The sequence below is a fragment of the Lycorma delicatula genome, chromosome 4, assembly GCF_047948215.1.
Source record: "Lycorma delicatula isolate Av1 chromosome 4, ASM4794821v1, whole genome shotgun sequence".
Lineage (NCBI taxonomy): Eukaryota > Metazoa > Arthropoda > Insecta > Hemiptera > Fulgoridae > Lycorma > Lycorma delicatula.
The window spans coordinates 205,681,197-205,697,978 of NC_134458.1; the positions used below are offsets into that span (position 1 = coordinate 205,681,197).

Below are 16,782 nucleotides of genomic sequence, written 5' to 3' on the forward strand. Positions count from 1 at the left end.
CAAATTTCTTTACTCAACAACTGTAAAATAAAAATAAATAAAAATTACTTAGATAATACGAGTAATTTTTTTTTATTAATGACAGAAATACAATAAATTATTATTCCGAAATTGACAACAAAATAACAGCTGATCAGCAGTGCGCAGTACTGTATCAGTGTTTAAATCATTCTGTAAGGTACATAATTTAGAATTATGTTTAAAAAACTACATGTTAAATATATGTAATAGACACAATAGATATACAATAATCGGTAATAAACAATATTTAAGCGTTCCATATAATAAGCAAAAAATGGAAAAATTTGTTACAAAACTCTTACCGGCCCGATTTCATTTATTAAATAACGAATAATCATAAGAATTTCATTATTTCTGTAAATGTGATATGTATTACATATAAATAAAATTAAGAATATTTATTTGCTTATTGTATGGAACGCTTAAACGCTGTTTATTATCTGTTATTGCCTATTGTTATCTATTTATTGCCTATTACATATATTAACATGTATTTATTTTTTAACAAAATTCTAAATTAATAACGATTTTGATAATAGAAATGTAGTGTCTTATCTTTTTTGATATCAGAATCATTTTGTTAAAAACAGTTTTATTTATATTACAGAAATTTTTGTTTTTTGAGCGGAAGAAATGATATCTGCGAGACTCTTACCGTACGGTTTACAATTTTATTGTAATTTTTTTGGATATCACTGCGTTATTTTAGATTATTCTTTTATTTTTGTAATAATTACTGATTGTTATCTTACAGGTTTATTATTAGAATTTATTGCCTTTCTAGAACAAACATATATACATTTTTTTACTTTCTCTGCTTATTTATTTTGTTGGTAGTCATATCATTCACCTCATACCATATTTCTTCTTTTTTAATAAAATTACTATTTGTAAAGGCCTTTACGAATATTTGTAAATTTACCTTTACGAATCGAAGATTAGTGATGAAATATTACACTTATTATTTTGTTAGTATAACCCTCGATTTTTACCGTATCCATGGACACACTTTTTATATTATTATTAAATTAACTTTTTTTTTTCTCCAATAAGTTCAAATAGTTGTAATTGTAGAATAAAAAAGTTACCGATCGAATTTATTTCTGTTTTATGTATTTGTTGCCACATTTTTACACTTTCCTACTGTTCGTGTTTTTTGTGTTTAATTGGCAGCTATAATATCTTGTAAACTAATATTTTTTTTATTTAATGAAGTGATGAGAATTAAAAAAATTGTTTCATTTTCATTACTTTCACTTACATAAGAGCATTTACTATTACAACAAGCTATAGGATATTTTCTTTTAAATTTTATTATTTCAAGATCATTATCAAGTTTTGTACGCTACTTAATACTATCAAGAACTGCTACCTAGCGGCGCGATTCGTAAGCCCACCTTTTTGGGAAAAAGTAACATATTCGAGTCCCGCGGTTCATTAAATGGAAGAAGAAAACGTTGTCTAACAGAATTCGAAGTATTTTTTGAAAGTATTCTTAATTGCATATCTAACTGAACTGAAATATAATGTTTTCATGCTTATTTTTTAATTTTTTATCCCATTTTCATTTGACTTTTAGTTTAGGTCATGTTTAGAACTGTAAACATAGTTCGTTGACTTTCCCTTGCCGTCCAGTTCTGCGTACTCTTACCGGCGAAATTCTAAAGAACTTCTTGTTTATGTATATTGGGTTCTGTGAACTGTGCTGTCGTTAGTGAAAGTTTTCTGTGAATTTTAATTTGAACATGATGGAACGCCTCCCAACTTCTCTTGTGCGTTTCTACGCACTTAAATCCTCATTTCCCTGAGAAATGGATCGATCGTGGCGGTCCACATCATTGGCCACCAAGATCGCCTGATCTAACACCTTTAGACTTTTGCCTCTGAGGACGGATGAAAAATATTTTATACAAAACAAAAATACATTCTCGTGAGAAATTAATTGTTCGCATTATGGATGCGTCTGAACTAAAACGATCAATAAAAGCAGTACAGAATCGTGCCAAGAAATGTGTTGAAAATAGCGGCTCATATTTGAACATTTATTATAAATTGGTAAGTATAATGTACTTTGGTCTAGTGTACTGTTTCTAAATAAAATTCTAATTTTTCTAACTTTTCTCTGTTTTATTCAACTTATCTTTCACCATTTTATTCATAAACAGATTCTCTAGAAGTTTTCATTAAAAGTTTTACGTGTTTATTACCCATTTAACAAAGTTATTGTACGTCAAATATAAAAAACAGAGTCTTTTACTCCAATTTATTGGTTTTCACCCCGGATTTCTCAAAAACTACTATAGATACGGTTCTGGGACTTATGTTATTAAATTTTTCAGATCAAGAACCATAATAAATCACTAATTCTCGCCCTTAATTAACGTTCTAAAATTTTCAATACTACCTCATTTCATCGCGGTAGCTAAAATCAGAGCGAAATCTTTCACTAACCGTAACTCGCAAACGAAAAACTTTAGGACATATGTTAATATGCACTTTTTCCATTATTTTCACGAGTAAAATAGGTTATGAAAGCTCCAGGAGAACTTTGTGGTATACTGTATAACTAGAAAAGTAGGACTACTTTATCTTTAAAAAATGAAGAATATATTAACATTCTAAAATAAACAGGATGCAGAGTAAGTGTTAATGTATCAGTATTGTTTTGTTGATAAAAATTAGTAAATTTGAATATTTTTTGCAAAATAACAAAATTTAATTATATATTTCAATGTGAACAAGTAGCTTCCTGTGACTAAATTAATGAATGCGAGATAAAATATTTTCTCTTGAGATTATTATGTTGTCTTAGCAGTCAAAAATAATATTGCTATAAATTTTAAATAATAATGAATGTGTAATCAAAAAGGTACAATAAATATTCAAAATTAGGTTTATAAAATCAGCTAAAATAAAAGTTTTGTTGTAACCACTAATAATATAATGTTTTTTATCAGGCTACTAGTTTTTACGCATAGATAATTGAAACCCAATCGGGTTTCAATTAACAACACATCTTGGGAGTGGTCGATGTGAGTCTGCTCTAGACTACATGTTTACCAGTAACCAGTACATTTAGATAAATTGCAGCTACGTCTGGCCTGGCAAGCCGGTAGCAGTAATTACATTTGCCCACACGCGCGCGCACACACACACACACACACACACACACACACACACACACAGAGAGAGAGAGAGAGAGAGAGAGAGAGAGAGAGAGAGAGAGAGAGAGAGAGAGAGAGAGAGAGAGAGAGAGAGACCCGACAGTAGCTGGAAAAGTGGTTGGATATATATATATATATTATAGTGTATGTAAAATCTAAAGGCGGGTCCCCCTACAAGCTGCTTCTACTTGACTCCACTACACTACTCCTATAACCCGGCATACGGAACACGTGCTACTGGTTGCGATAAAAGTAAAACCTCAAAATGATACAGACTTGTATTTATCATTTTTTTATTTTTTTTTATAATTGCTTATTCTACCGTATTCATTTGTTTTCGCTATTATTTATTTATTTAAATTTGTTGTTTAATTATTAGTTATTTATGACATCTGTTATTTATCTATTCCTCTATATATATTTATTTGAACTTACTGTATAAATTATTTTGTGTGAAATAATTTTATGTTTCACGTTTATAAAATATAGTACGAATTAACGTTTTAATTAATTAATTTTAAGTTTATTACAGTACTAACTTAATATCTCTGTAGTATTCATACATTTTTTTAGAATAAATTTAATGATGATTATAATTATATTGTTTTTATTCACGTTTCTTTAACACTTTATTTATGTATTTTTTGTATCATTCTATTTTTTTTGTAGTTTTGTAGGCCTACAAAGCTCAAAAGAATATTAGTTATCGGTGTGTACGTGCTATTTAAAAATAATTTTCGTAAATAACTAATCCACGTCAAAGAAAATCATAACACTATAGCCTATGAAAATTAAACAACTCATTTTATATACTTTCATATTACGTTACTGCTACTTTTTATTTATAGCAGAACCTTAGTTAACATACTTGAAAAAAAAACCATATACTTTCAAGAAATAAATTACTTCATATAAATCTTAACAAAATATAGGCATAAATAATTTTATTTGTAATAAAAAATTACCAGAATAATTTTGTTACTATAATAGTGATGTCATAATTAGATACGGTGGAAATCATTACAAGTTATTGATGTGACTCTTGAAATACACTACACGGCTGGTGTGAGGAGAAGTCATTGAGTGATGTTAAGAGTAATGGAGGGGGGATGCCACAGCGTACTACAGACCTGCCTTTAGATATTACATTTATAGATATTACACTGTAAAATGTATAATAATAATAATAATAATTCTCTTTACATATTCTAAACTTTATCTCATCCATTAATTTCTTTCTTCAGTACTTTTCCAGTACTAAATTAATTAACCCTAGACACCTTAACATATGACTGGCCAATCTAGTCTATCTTCTTATTTGAATCTGTCACCTTTTTCCAATTAATTAATGTAGATTATTATATAAAAATAATTTCACAAGAGATATTGGAAATAAATTTATAATCTGAAAAATACGGCACATTTAAAAACTACATTAATCATAAACAATTCTACTAGCCAAAGGCATTTGCTATTCACCAGTCATTAACAGGCCCAACATCAAAATAAAAAATCAAAATTAGATTTAACAAATAATCATTCTGTTAACATCCCCTTTAAATACTGTCTACCTGTAAAACTTGTTCAAACTTTAACCCGCTTAAGCCTACAAAAAGTTTTCAAATGCAACCTAGAAAAAATCTATTTGTACTTTTGAGTAGTAGATACAAAGAATTAACTACACTAAATAGAAAATAAAGAACCACAACGAATTTCTACCTATATTTATTTACCAGTGAGGAGAGAAATTTATAAAAGAATCTTATAAAGAGACATACTAAGTTGGCTAAGAGACATTCTGGCTTAGTTATTTTGTTAATGGAAAGGTGCATAGAAGGTAAAATCTACATAGGAAAACAAATCTTGAATGTAAAAAAATTTCTCTGAGGGTGTAGGATGTGGTTAAAATTTTAATCCAAAACGAAAAGAAATGGAGAATAGCATCAAGCCAGTTAAATGACTGATGACTCGGTTATTTATAAAACAAAATAAGATCTGTGAACAAATTTAGTAATAATACAACCATAACATGAATATAATAAGTTGAAAACAAAAAGTTAGCTTATGGTATTTTCTATACCACTTAAATACATGTTAGGAGGTTAGCCCCTGTCCTTAGAAATATTAAAGATTCAAATAAACGTGTTAATAAAGTGAGCATCTATAAATTATGTAATGTCAGTGATTGTACAAGTGTAATTTAGAATAAGTAGAACAAATTATGAGTATGAAAAATAGAAAGGAGCATTTGCCTCTTCATAAGAACCCTGTTTCTAACAAGAAACTTGAAATCTGTTATAAAATGAAATAAATTTATTTGAACAAATAAACAAGAGCTTGTTTTCTCTATATAAATAGAGTTTTATTTATATACCACCACCAACCTCCATAATGGAGCGATAGCATCTTCTCCGTCATCTGGAGGTTCAAAATTTGAATCCCAATCAGGACTGGAATTTTTCACTTATACAAAATTCATTATCATCCATCATAGTAACAGTTATTAAGCATTAACTTGTTAGGAAATAAATATCAGTAACTAATTTTGTTAATTGTCTAAAAAAACAAATTCCATAGAAAAAATGATTGATTTTCTTACACAACACTTTTTCTTCGTTTTTTTTTTTTTTTAATTTAAAATTATTTTTGATTGACCATAAATCAGTTTATTACAAAGACCTTATTAGAAAAAAGTAAGAAATATCATTGTGATTTCATTTAGCTGTAAAAATACAATAAATGTATGAAAAATAACATTAATTTAAATAACAAAATATTTAGTATTCTATTTTATATCATCATTATACTTAAAAAACAAAAAAATATATTTTTTTTTTAATTTTGCAAATCCCCATTTTTCCAGTTTCCATGTATTTGTATCAGATATTACTTTCTTAATTGATTTTGACTAGTTTAATTGAGGCAAAAAAAAAATTATTTGTAGAATATCAATCGACCTTCTAAGACAATTTGAAGTTCAAACTATAAAATATTTTGAATTGTGGAAAATCCCCAGTTTTGGGACTCTCGATTGACGGTATATTTAATTACTATTTGTGTTGCATTCATTTGAGTCAAGGACAATGCACCTGCCAAATTTTTAACTTTCTATGGCATTAGGAAGCACCATTTTTGGGGTGAAGACAGTACAGAAGGCAGAAGTTAGAGAACAATTAATGAGAATATCCAACAATTATAATATGATACTTTATAAATGTACAAACACACAGGCTGATATGAATGTATAAACATGAAATATTCTCAATTAATTTGTTTATCTGTAATAAATAGTTTAATGAGTTTCAGCTACGTACAATATATTTTATCAAGAATATGTTATGATTTTAATTTGCATCTTCAAGATGGCAACATGCCAAGTATACTTTAACAATGTTTGTGTTTTACAAACATCACTAATATTATTTCTGAGAATTTCTAAAGCATATCGATCGCTCAGTAGCATTAATATCAAAGTTCAAACCAGGAAAGAATATAGATAGAGAATAAATAATAATGTAATACAGTAACAGTAATGTTTCACATTAATGTCTTATTCAAATAGTAGTGACCTCTACTAATGAACTTCTCTCCTGGTAATTCATTATAGCAGAGTAATAATAAATATTATAACCTATATTATTATTATTATTATTATCTACCTGAACTTCCTTACTATTAACATAATCCTTCAACTCACATTTTTTACTTTCTCCTTTTTTATACTATCATCACATCCTAATAGGACAGCAATTTATTATTAGAATGCTGATTAAAGATGTCTTTTATATTGAGCATTACCTAAAAATTAATACAATGTTAGAATATTTGATTTAAAATTTTCTTCTCAGTTGAGCAATTCATTATATTTACTCTTTTAATGAAAAGAAACTAATATTAGTATTAGTATTATTATGTAAGAGTAAATCAGAGTTTGAATATTTATTCATCTATTTTATTCTGTTAATCTGCGTCAGTCATATTTAAATCAAACAATAAAAATTTGTTCATATTTTTAATTAAAATTATGTCTCCACTACTTTAGCAATAATCCTAATTAATTGCAAAACAAATTTCTTAAAATACTTTTGATTATTAAAAAAAATCTGATGAGTGGAACATCTTAAATAAATATTATAGATTTATACATACACTTATTAAGTTCAAGATTAATTCTAGTTCTGTTAATGTACTTTACTACAAAACATAGCAGTGAGGTGTATTATAATAATAGCAGTACCTTTTTCTCAACAAATAAAAGGAAATGTAATAACTTTAAAGATTAATAAATATTAACAACTTTTTCAAATTAATGAAGAATGATGTACGTTGAATTACGTAGCCCAAGGAAAACTAGGATAATGGAAACGGTTGAAAAGGAAGTTGTATCACAACGTTGATTCTTTTCTTTTAACAAAATTATGTTCATTGAATAAAACAGCATCAAATAACATATTTTTGTTCTATTAACTACTTCTGATAATTAAATTTTTATAAAAAAAAATTAAAAATTACATGCAATGACATCAACATTAAATTAATTTAGCCTTGACAAATAATAATATGTTATTAATACGACTTCATTGTCTGAAATTAGTGCATGACTTAGCATAACTATTTTTCAAATATAATCTGTTTTAATTTTTAAATATATTGCATTTTTTTATTTAAATTTTAGTATTTATATTTATTTTTATAATAATTTATTGTTATTTTATTCTAGTTAAATTTATATGTTACAATACTAATTCAACAATTCATAAATAGTGTTAGAAATATTTATTATATAGCACTATTTTTATTATTACTTTTGTTTTATGATTTTATTATAGAAAATTAATCGATTGCTTACACCAAAGAAGTATACCAGTTTATTTGGTGTCGGGTGGATTTAGAGGTGTAATTGGACCTATTGCATTGGAGCTCAATATACCATTACAAAATATATTTGCGAACAAGCTGAAATTTTACTTAAATGGTAAGTTTTATCTACTTCATAATGTTTACATAAAATGTTTAACTTTGCTAGCTCGTATAGAATAATAATAAAATTCTTGTTAAAAAGAATATATATTGAGATATATATTCTATACTCTGAGGATTGAGTCAACAAAAAACATGTTATTTAATATATTACAGGTACGTGAAAATATTCTATTTTTAAGAACATTTTTTTTTAGTTTGTTTTTTGAAATTCCAAGTTTAGAGGGTTAAAATCCAGTAACAATGAAATTTATTAATTTTCTCAGCGACAAATGAAGATATCAACTTGATTTTTAGTGTGTAATCTTCATGTGAATATCTAAAAACTAATTCATAATTTTTTTGAAATTCTGAGTTTAAAGGGTTAAAATGAATTTTCATTTTTTTGAACCCGGCTATTTTTTTTTAATTTCTCGGTAACGATGAAAATTTTTGGTGGGTAATTTTCATGTAAATATTTAAAAACTAATTTCTAAATTTTTCGAAATTCGACCTTAAAAGGAATGAAGAAAGATAAAAAAAATCTGAGCCTACACAACAAAATTACGAACAATGACCATCTGAATATGTTGAACCAAAACTACCTTCGGGTTTTTTGAATTTTGACTTTTTAAGGGGTGCTACGGCGGCTCAACCAACACAGCCACTGTCTCTGTTACTGTAAGTGCGGCACGATTGTCTGCAACCGCCTCCATTTACTCGACTAAAAAACATAAAATAAAAATAATAAATAAACGACAAAAGAATTACGGTCACCTCCTAGTGGTATTTGTTGGATAACGCTAAGAACCGGACAAAAAATATTTTTACCCGTACGAAATACGGGTAACCAGTTATAAATACTATTTATAGGACGGAGGCCAGATATTTTGAAACCGGCATCCTTCAGATCACTCGTTTCAGGTCCTGTACTGACCAAACTCTAAAGAAATTACAATACGCTGATAGTTTTTATAAATCGAACAGGCTTTAGTTTTTATTTTTCATTATTATTCTCACAAGCATGAGTTTAATGAACACAGGGAGGCCGGGGAAAGAGCCCCCTGATAGACGGGAAGGGCGAGCGAAGCGAATCCTGGCCGCTACGGGAAACGCAAGCAACCAAATAGTGCGGGTGAAGCCGCGACGGGGTATGTTAGCACTCGTGTGTTAAATAAATAACTTTTCTATTAAAAAAATATTGCAGGTAAAGCGGTGACTAGAGAACGCCTAGTCGTCATAAATGATTACCATTTAATTAACTAACTTCAACACTTAATTTAACCGACTAACATTCATATATGACTAACTGTAGCAATGGTGGCAAAGTTACTGTCTGCTGCAAGATTGAATGGAAGGTATATAATGGTAAATGTGATATTTTATGTTCTGAAAAACAAACATCAGTACACTTCGTAAATAATCTAACGTTCTTAAAAATATTTTTTTAATTGTTAGTTTTATTCGTGCATTTTCCTTTTCTTCTAATGGAGTAAGGCATTGCATATAAAACGAAATAGTTATAATTTCTCTGCAAATACCTCCAAAAACCCACCGATTTTAAAGAAAAAAATTGAAAAAAGTTGGTCGGATTCTGAAAAAGAATGTACTCATTGAATGGAATGTATTACATCTAATTTTTAATGTTAATATTTAGGTAAATCACGAAAAAATAGCAATTATTATTTTCTTAGCGACTTTAAATAGTTATTCTTAAAAAAAAAACATTGTGGGAGAGAAACTGAAATGTTTCATAACAGAAAGAAGGTATATTAATTTGCTGCAATACATTATTCCAATCTTTCTTGTGATTTTGACATATGTAAAGCATCTGAGGTATATAAGGCACCTGTCAATTGATTTCTCTCAGAGTAATGATTTTCAGTACATATATAAAATACAATTGCGATTAACAGAATTAAGGCGTTACTTGCAGAGCACTTTTATTTTGGTGGGATTTGAATGCTAATACACAATATACTATTGTCATTCAAATATAAATCTCAATTTCTATACATATCTTTATTGATGTTAGATAGAATTACAAATAATTACCTTCTTTTTCTATATACTGTCCATATATTTTCTTCAACGGATAACTAGCTTTCTGATCCCTTCATCAAAAAAACTAAGTGGCTGCCCCAACAACTTATTGTGCACATAATGCCCGACTGCGGCATCGTCTTCGAATTTTCCCCTTTCTAAAGCTTCTTTCAGCAAACCAAACATGTGGAAATCACGCGGTGACAAGTCCGGACTGTACAGTAGGTGTTCAAGAGGTATCCGATGAATTTTAGCGAGTTTATCGCGAGTCTTAGCTGCTGTCATGAGGACGTTGCAAATCGGTTGCCGGAGTGTTTGTTGCGATAAGCAGCCCTGACGTCATCCAACAACTGGCGTCCTTCGTTCGTGCAGGAAATCCAATTAGCAGTACACCTTTTGTGTCCCAACTTTTCCGGCTGACAAGCGTTTCTTGGCCTTGTTCGGTGCCCCTCCCCGCTTTTTCACCACTCCATTCTTGTGCCCTTGCTTTCCGTGGTGGTCCCACGTTTTGTTTCAGATCACAATACAGTCCAAAAATAACTCTCCTTCTTCCTCAAAGAGATTCAGAAGCCGCTGACAAATGTTTTAACCACACATTTTGCTGTATCCAAGAATGTCTGACAACATTGTATGCGCATTCCCAACACCAATGCCCACCTCTGATCCGATTTCAGCAGCGGTCACCTTCCGCAAGGTTACTAACGACCTGAACCTTGTCATCTTTGACGCTGGTCCGCGGACGACATTCGCGACTTTCGTTCTTTACTGCATACAGCTACTTCGAAATTTTTTGTCCCGATCAAACACTTGAGTTTTTGACAGGGTAGTATCTCCGAACTCTGCCTGGAGTCGAGTCTAAATTTCAGAGCATTTGGCACATACGTTGCGAGAAATCAGATTATAATTCTTTCCGCAACGAAAGATGGTATCTCTTGCTCAACGTACTGCAAAACTGACGTTTTGACGTTTTTGCTTTTTCACTGTTAATTAAAATAAATCATTATCGATACAGATGTACTACCCAAAAGTCTTTTTCCTTTATTACTTGAAGTATGAACTCCTGTTGACACTTTCAGGTTAATTCATGAGTAAAATAAAGCTGAATGAATAAGTGCATTATTTTATAATAATTTAAAAATATTAACGTTTTGAAAGTACACTAATTAAATAAGAAAAAAAAATACAAATCAGAGAGTTAAATTCTTTTTGTTTTTCTGTTTCATCAAGGTTTTTCTGCAGTAACTTGTCACATGCTGACGGAACTCTCAGAATTCTACTGTTCATTGTACAGGTTTTTGTATCATTGTTTTTTCTAGCTTTCTTGAAAATAATTTGTATCAGCACACTCACATACTTGCCATTATTTTTATTTACTTGACTTTTTGTTTACTTATTAGTTTTATTTTATGTATGTATTTTAGGGGGCAGTAACCAAACAGTTGTAGGCTTCCTACATCAGGTATTGTACATCCATGCCAAGCTTTCTAACAGAAATAAGAAATGAAGTGATTTTATTTCTATTATCTTCATCACCGAGTCAATATCAACATGCTTAGCACATTGAAATTCATGTGATATTTAAAGTGACACCTTCACTGTGTTCACTGCAGGAAGTGTCCACAAACTGATTATAATTACCCTAAGAGATAGCAACTTAGTCATTTCTATCTGTTAACAGATGTAATGCTATGACAGAATAAAACAAATTATTAGATATATGCATATAAAAAATACTAGGTATACATTTAAATTATCAGGATATATGTATTGTATGCACCTCTTAATAATGTATTACTTTTTATGGAAAACAATTTACTCACTTATCTGTTGTTATTTTATTTATATTTGTTTTATGTAAATTAAAAACTGGAAAGATTTTTTTTCTTTTAGGGGAATATGGTGGATTTGATGAAAATGAGCCAACATCAAGAAATGGTGGTAAAGCTGAAGTAATGAGTATATTAAAAAAAACACATGGTTATTGTAATCTTGTCATGATTGGAGATGGTATTACAGATTTAGAAGCATGTCCACCTGCTGATGCTTTCATTGGTAAATATTAACTGAAGAATCTGTTTTCAGTTAAAATTAAATTAAATCTCAGTTAAATCTGTTTTCAAATAAAATTTTACAAAAATTATATTTATCAGAATATAGTGATTCTACATAATTGTTAGCATATCAGTTCTATTTGTTATTTTGTCTTGTAGTTTGACAACTCTAGATGAAATAAAATTAACTTAAATTTAAAGTCTATAATAATTAAAAAACAAATATTTATAATTTTCTTTTGCTAATTTGTCCTCCATAGTAGATCACTTCTGCCATTGGAATAGCCAGTAAAAATTTATCTTTTTTTTTTGTAATTTGCTCTAGATGGTATCAAGTGTTAATTATGTTACATAGTCTGCTATAGAACTTACTTATCAAAATAACAAATTTTCTCATAATAAAATCCAGTTAGAATCACTGTCCTTGAGACATGCTTGTTTAGCAAGTTGTATCATTGCCCTAGATGTATATATGTTCAAATATAGATAATAGCAATTCTTATAGTCAGTTCAATCTTTATATATATATATATATTTCTTCTGTGCGTGTGTATGTCACTGAACTCCTCCTAAACGGCTGGACTGATTTTGATGAAATTTTGTGTGTGTGATTAAGTTGATTCGAGAATGGTTTAGATTCACAATTTGATCGGATAGAAAATTTTTTTAAATTAATTAATTTATTTATGTGTTGTTGTTGATCTAGCGATGGTTAAGGTTCACAATTAAATCCGGTAGGCAGCGCTGCGATCGCGTTTTAGAATTTTTTTAATTTTTGGCATATCAGTCAGAACCGGTAGTTGGTGGTGCGATCGAATTCTAGGATTTTTTTTTATTTTGTTGCTTTTTCGCATATCAGTTACTTGCGTCGTAGCTTAATGTTGTTATTACATTAAAATTCGTATTTTTAACAGTCTACTGTGTTTAGAGAGTAGTTTGAATTAAATCCGATAGGTAGTGCTGTTCTGACAATTGGATTTATTTACATTCTGACTTTTATAAAGTGAAAGGTTAAATTTTATGAAGTTCCGTAATGTTTTGTAAGTTTCTTAATGTTGAGTATTAATTGTAATGAATTTGCAGCCACAACCGTTTTCGTTAAAAAATTATTTTCCACCGAATACTGTGATTAGAGAGTGGTGTGAATTAAATCCGATAGGTAGTGTTGTTGCTTTGCCATTTGGATTTATTTACCTTCTGACTTTTATAAAGTGAAAGGTTAAATTTTGTGAAGTTCCTAATGTTCATTGTTTTTAAGGTTTTATGAAACTTTCAATTGTGTTCATTTAATTTGTATGTATACTCAAATCTAGCAATAGCGAAGCATTGCCGTGTCTGCTAGAATTACGCGCTTATTGAGAATATTATGTATTTAAATAACGTTTTAAAGTGTAATTAAAAAATATTCATTGTGCAAATTTGTAAGATGCAATATTGACGTGAGTATTTTACATGATTTTTCATGAATTTGAATGATGTATACACCTGCATTCAATAACAATCAACTTAACCTACAAATTTAAATTGTCAATTCTCATTTGATTCTATGCAACTTATGAAGTATTGAACGGCTCTTTGAAAATAAAAATGTCAGTTTGTAAAATAAATTATAACATTTATAAAATTAAAAAATAATTTACGTATAATAATTATAGTTTAAAGTATATTTAAAAAATTGAAGTTATAATTTTTGTAGCTGATAATTTTATAAAAAATCTTCTAAAATTGTTTTTAATTTACAATTATCTAAAATTTAGAAAAATAGATGTTAAAATAAAGAATGAGAAAGATGATAAAAATTTCTACTAAAATTTTAACAACGTTGCTTTTTTTACAGTGCTTTAATTTTTTATTAATTGATTAATTAAGCTATCACATGGTTATGAAACTTCAAAATTATTAAATTTAAAAAAATGCTAAAGTGTATGTATAATAAAAAAAAAGTGAAAATTAGAAGTAACGTGGATGAAAATTTAGGCACTTACGTATTAACGTCACCGCAGCTACAGCTTTATTTAAAAACAAAGTAGTTAATCGGATTTCGGTGGAAAATGAACAGTCTCTTTATTAATTTAAATAAATGGTTATTTATATTTATTTATTTTATAAATATAATTTAACCAAACTTAACTTACGCTCGCTAACCTTGACTAATTAATACAGTAATTGTTTGAGTATTTATTTAATAAATTCAGTAATTATTGCAATTATTTAAGTAATCAAAACACTCCTGTTAATTAGTCAAGGTTAGCGAGCGTCGGTTAAGTTTGGTTAAATTATATTTATAAAATAAATAACCGTTATTAAAATTAATAAAGAGACTGTTTTGAATCCATGCTAAACTCTATATCGGCCCATTTTCCACCGACATCCGATTGACTACTTTGTTTTTAAATAAAGCTGTAGCTGCGGTGGCGTTAATACGCAAGTACCAAAATTTATTAATTATACTAATTATTAATTTTACGACGTTTCGATTTTCGTCAGATATCTCAATATTTAGTGAAAATAAATATTAACCATACTACACATAATTAATCAATAAACCCATTAAAATAATACAACAATCACAAACTTATAATATTCATATTAATAGTCATATTAATGAAATTTCGTGCACATTCCTACTAATTTTAACTTAAATAAGTTACTTATATTTATGTGTTGTGCATTTATTACAGAACAATGCCACGTCAGGACAACGTCTGTCGGGTCCGCTAGTTTAATATATAGATGTGCTATATGCTATATTAGGATATCTGATTTAAACATTCCCATGAGTAATTATAAGCTTTACTGACAGGGCTATTTTAAGAAAAGTAGGAGAACCAGTTTATCCAACAGAGTAACCTAACCACTAGTTTTACTTTTTTCGCGACATTTAGATAGTCCCATACACAGTTACAAATCTACTGATCCCAATATACAAATGGCTTCTTTTTGTAGATTCTAGAAAGTACTAGCATGGCAACAGCTAACACAATTCTTGTGGCATCTAACCAACAATGTTGGGATTAGGAAAAGGTAAAGGGAAGGGTAGAGAAAAAGGATAGTTAACTCACAGAAGCAGTCCCTCTGATCATGGTAGCAAATATATTTTCTAGAACTAAATAGCCTTATAACTGTTGAATGCAATTTTATAGTACAATAATACATAGTGTATGTGTAATTTTCTTTATGCACAGGATATGGAGGAAATGTAGTACGAGAAGAAGTAAGAAAAAAATGTAGATGGTATGTGACAGATTTTAATGAACTTATCAGTTCACTTTGACATTAGAATTGTATTACATTTTTGTAAAAAAATGTATCTATATAAACAAATATATATATATTATTATTGTTATTATAATGTAACTGAATTTGTAGGATTGTATTCTCATAAATAAAATTAAATAAATTATGTAATTTCATGACAAAAATTAACAGTACACTGTATTAATAAAATTACTACTTTTTTAAATTTTATATTACAGAATTAAATTATATATTTTTCATAATACATACTTTTAAAAATCATAATCTTGTGATATAATTTTAAGTATTACATTTTATAATAATCAAGTCATACAAAGAGAACAAAATTTTAGATATAGGTAAGAAATATATACATAGCAGACTTGTAATGTATATCGGTTATATGAACAAATGTTTCATGCTGCTGTTTTTACAAAGCCTCAGTATTTCAATCGAAGTGCCACAGCCAGCAGACTTTTAATCACCTGGTCTTTGATTCAATTCTCCAGCAAAGTCAACATTTTTTTTTTTTACTTGTAATTTTATCCATAACATCTTCCTTGTTAAAGTTATATAAATAATTTGTATGTTAAATGTACAAACAATTTACAACAGAAACAAATAGTAATGGCATAGTTATAAAATCTGAGCTCTGAGAATGCAATATGTCTTTACAATACTAAAGACAACAGTACCAGATATGTACTTAAATGACAATTTTATTTTAAGACTACAATTAGAAACCCTTTTTTCCAAGACAAAAAAAATTTGTCAAGCCAGGCTATCCTCTTGCCTGAAAGTAATGTCCTCCTACGATGCATTTATTATGTTAAAAATAAATAACTCCCTAAAGTAAAACATTTGCTTGTTAAAATTAATTATAATGTAAGATTATTTTGGTAAAAAAAGAAAATTTTTTTCTTTTATATTTCTCCATGTTATTAATCAACAATTTAATGTTGAATGTTCTGATGCTAAATGTTACAAATGTTATGTTATAAGTATATATAACATTTTAATGTTGAATGGATACATGTTTTAATTCATAAAAAAAAAACAAACTAATACTTACATGCACTGGAAGATTTATTCCATTCCATTACTAGTGTATGTTTTATGTACAACTTATATAATTATGTATTTCTTTCTTAAGAACTTGTACGTTTCTTTTTCCTTCCTATACTGAATCAATGATATGATAATTATGCATATACACACATTCATCATTATAATATTATGAGGTCACATATAAACAATGGTTATGGTTTTAAAGAGACCCAGTAACACATTTTGGCATGGCTATTTCT

General features: G+C 28.5%; 1 protein-coding gene across 3 annotated transcripts in view; it reads left to right on the forward strand.

The window, feature by feature from the left end:
- aay (phosphoserine phosphatase) overlaps positions 1-16,536 on the forward strand; it is a 90,086-nt gene extending 73,550 nt beyond the window's left edge. For all 3 annotated transcript variants that reach the window (XM_075365102.1, XM_075365103.1, XM_075365104.1), the window contains 3 exons: positions 8,015-8,160; positions 12,078-12,239; positions 15,424-16,536. In XM_075365102.1, the coding sequence (XP_075221217.1) occupies positions 8,015-8,160; positions 12,078-12,239; positions 15,424-15,512 (397 nt within the window). In that variant the 3' untranslated portion in view covers positions 15,513-16,536. The remainder of the gene's footprint in view (positions 1-8,014; positions 8,161-12,077; positions 12,240-15,423) is intronic.
- The last annotated feature ends 246 nt before the right edge of the window (positions 16,537-16,782 follow it).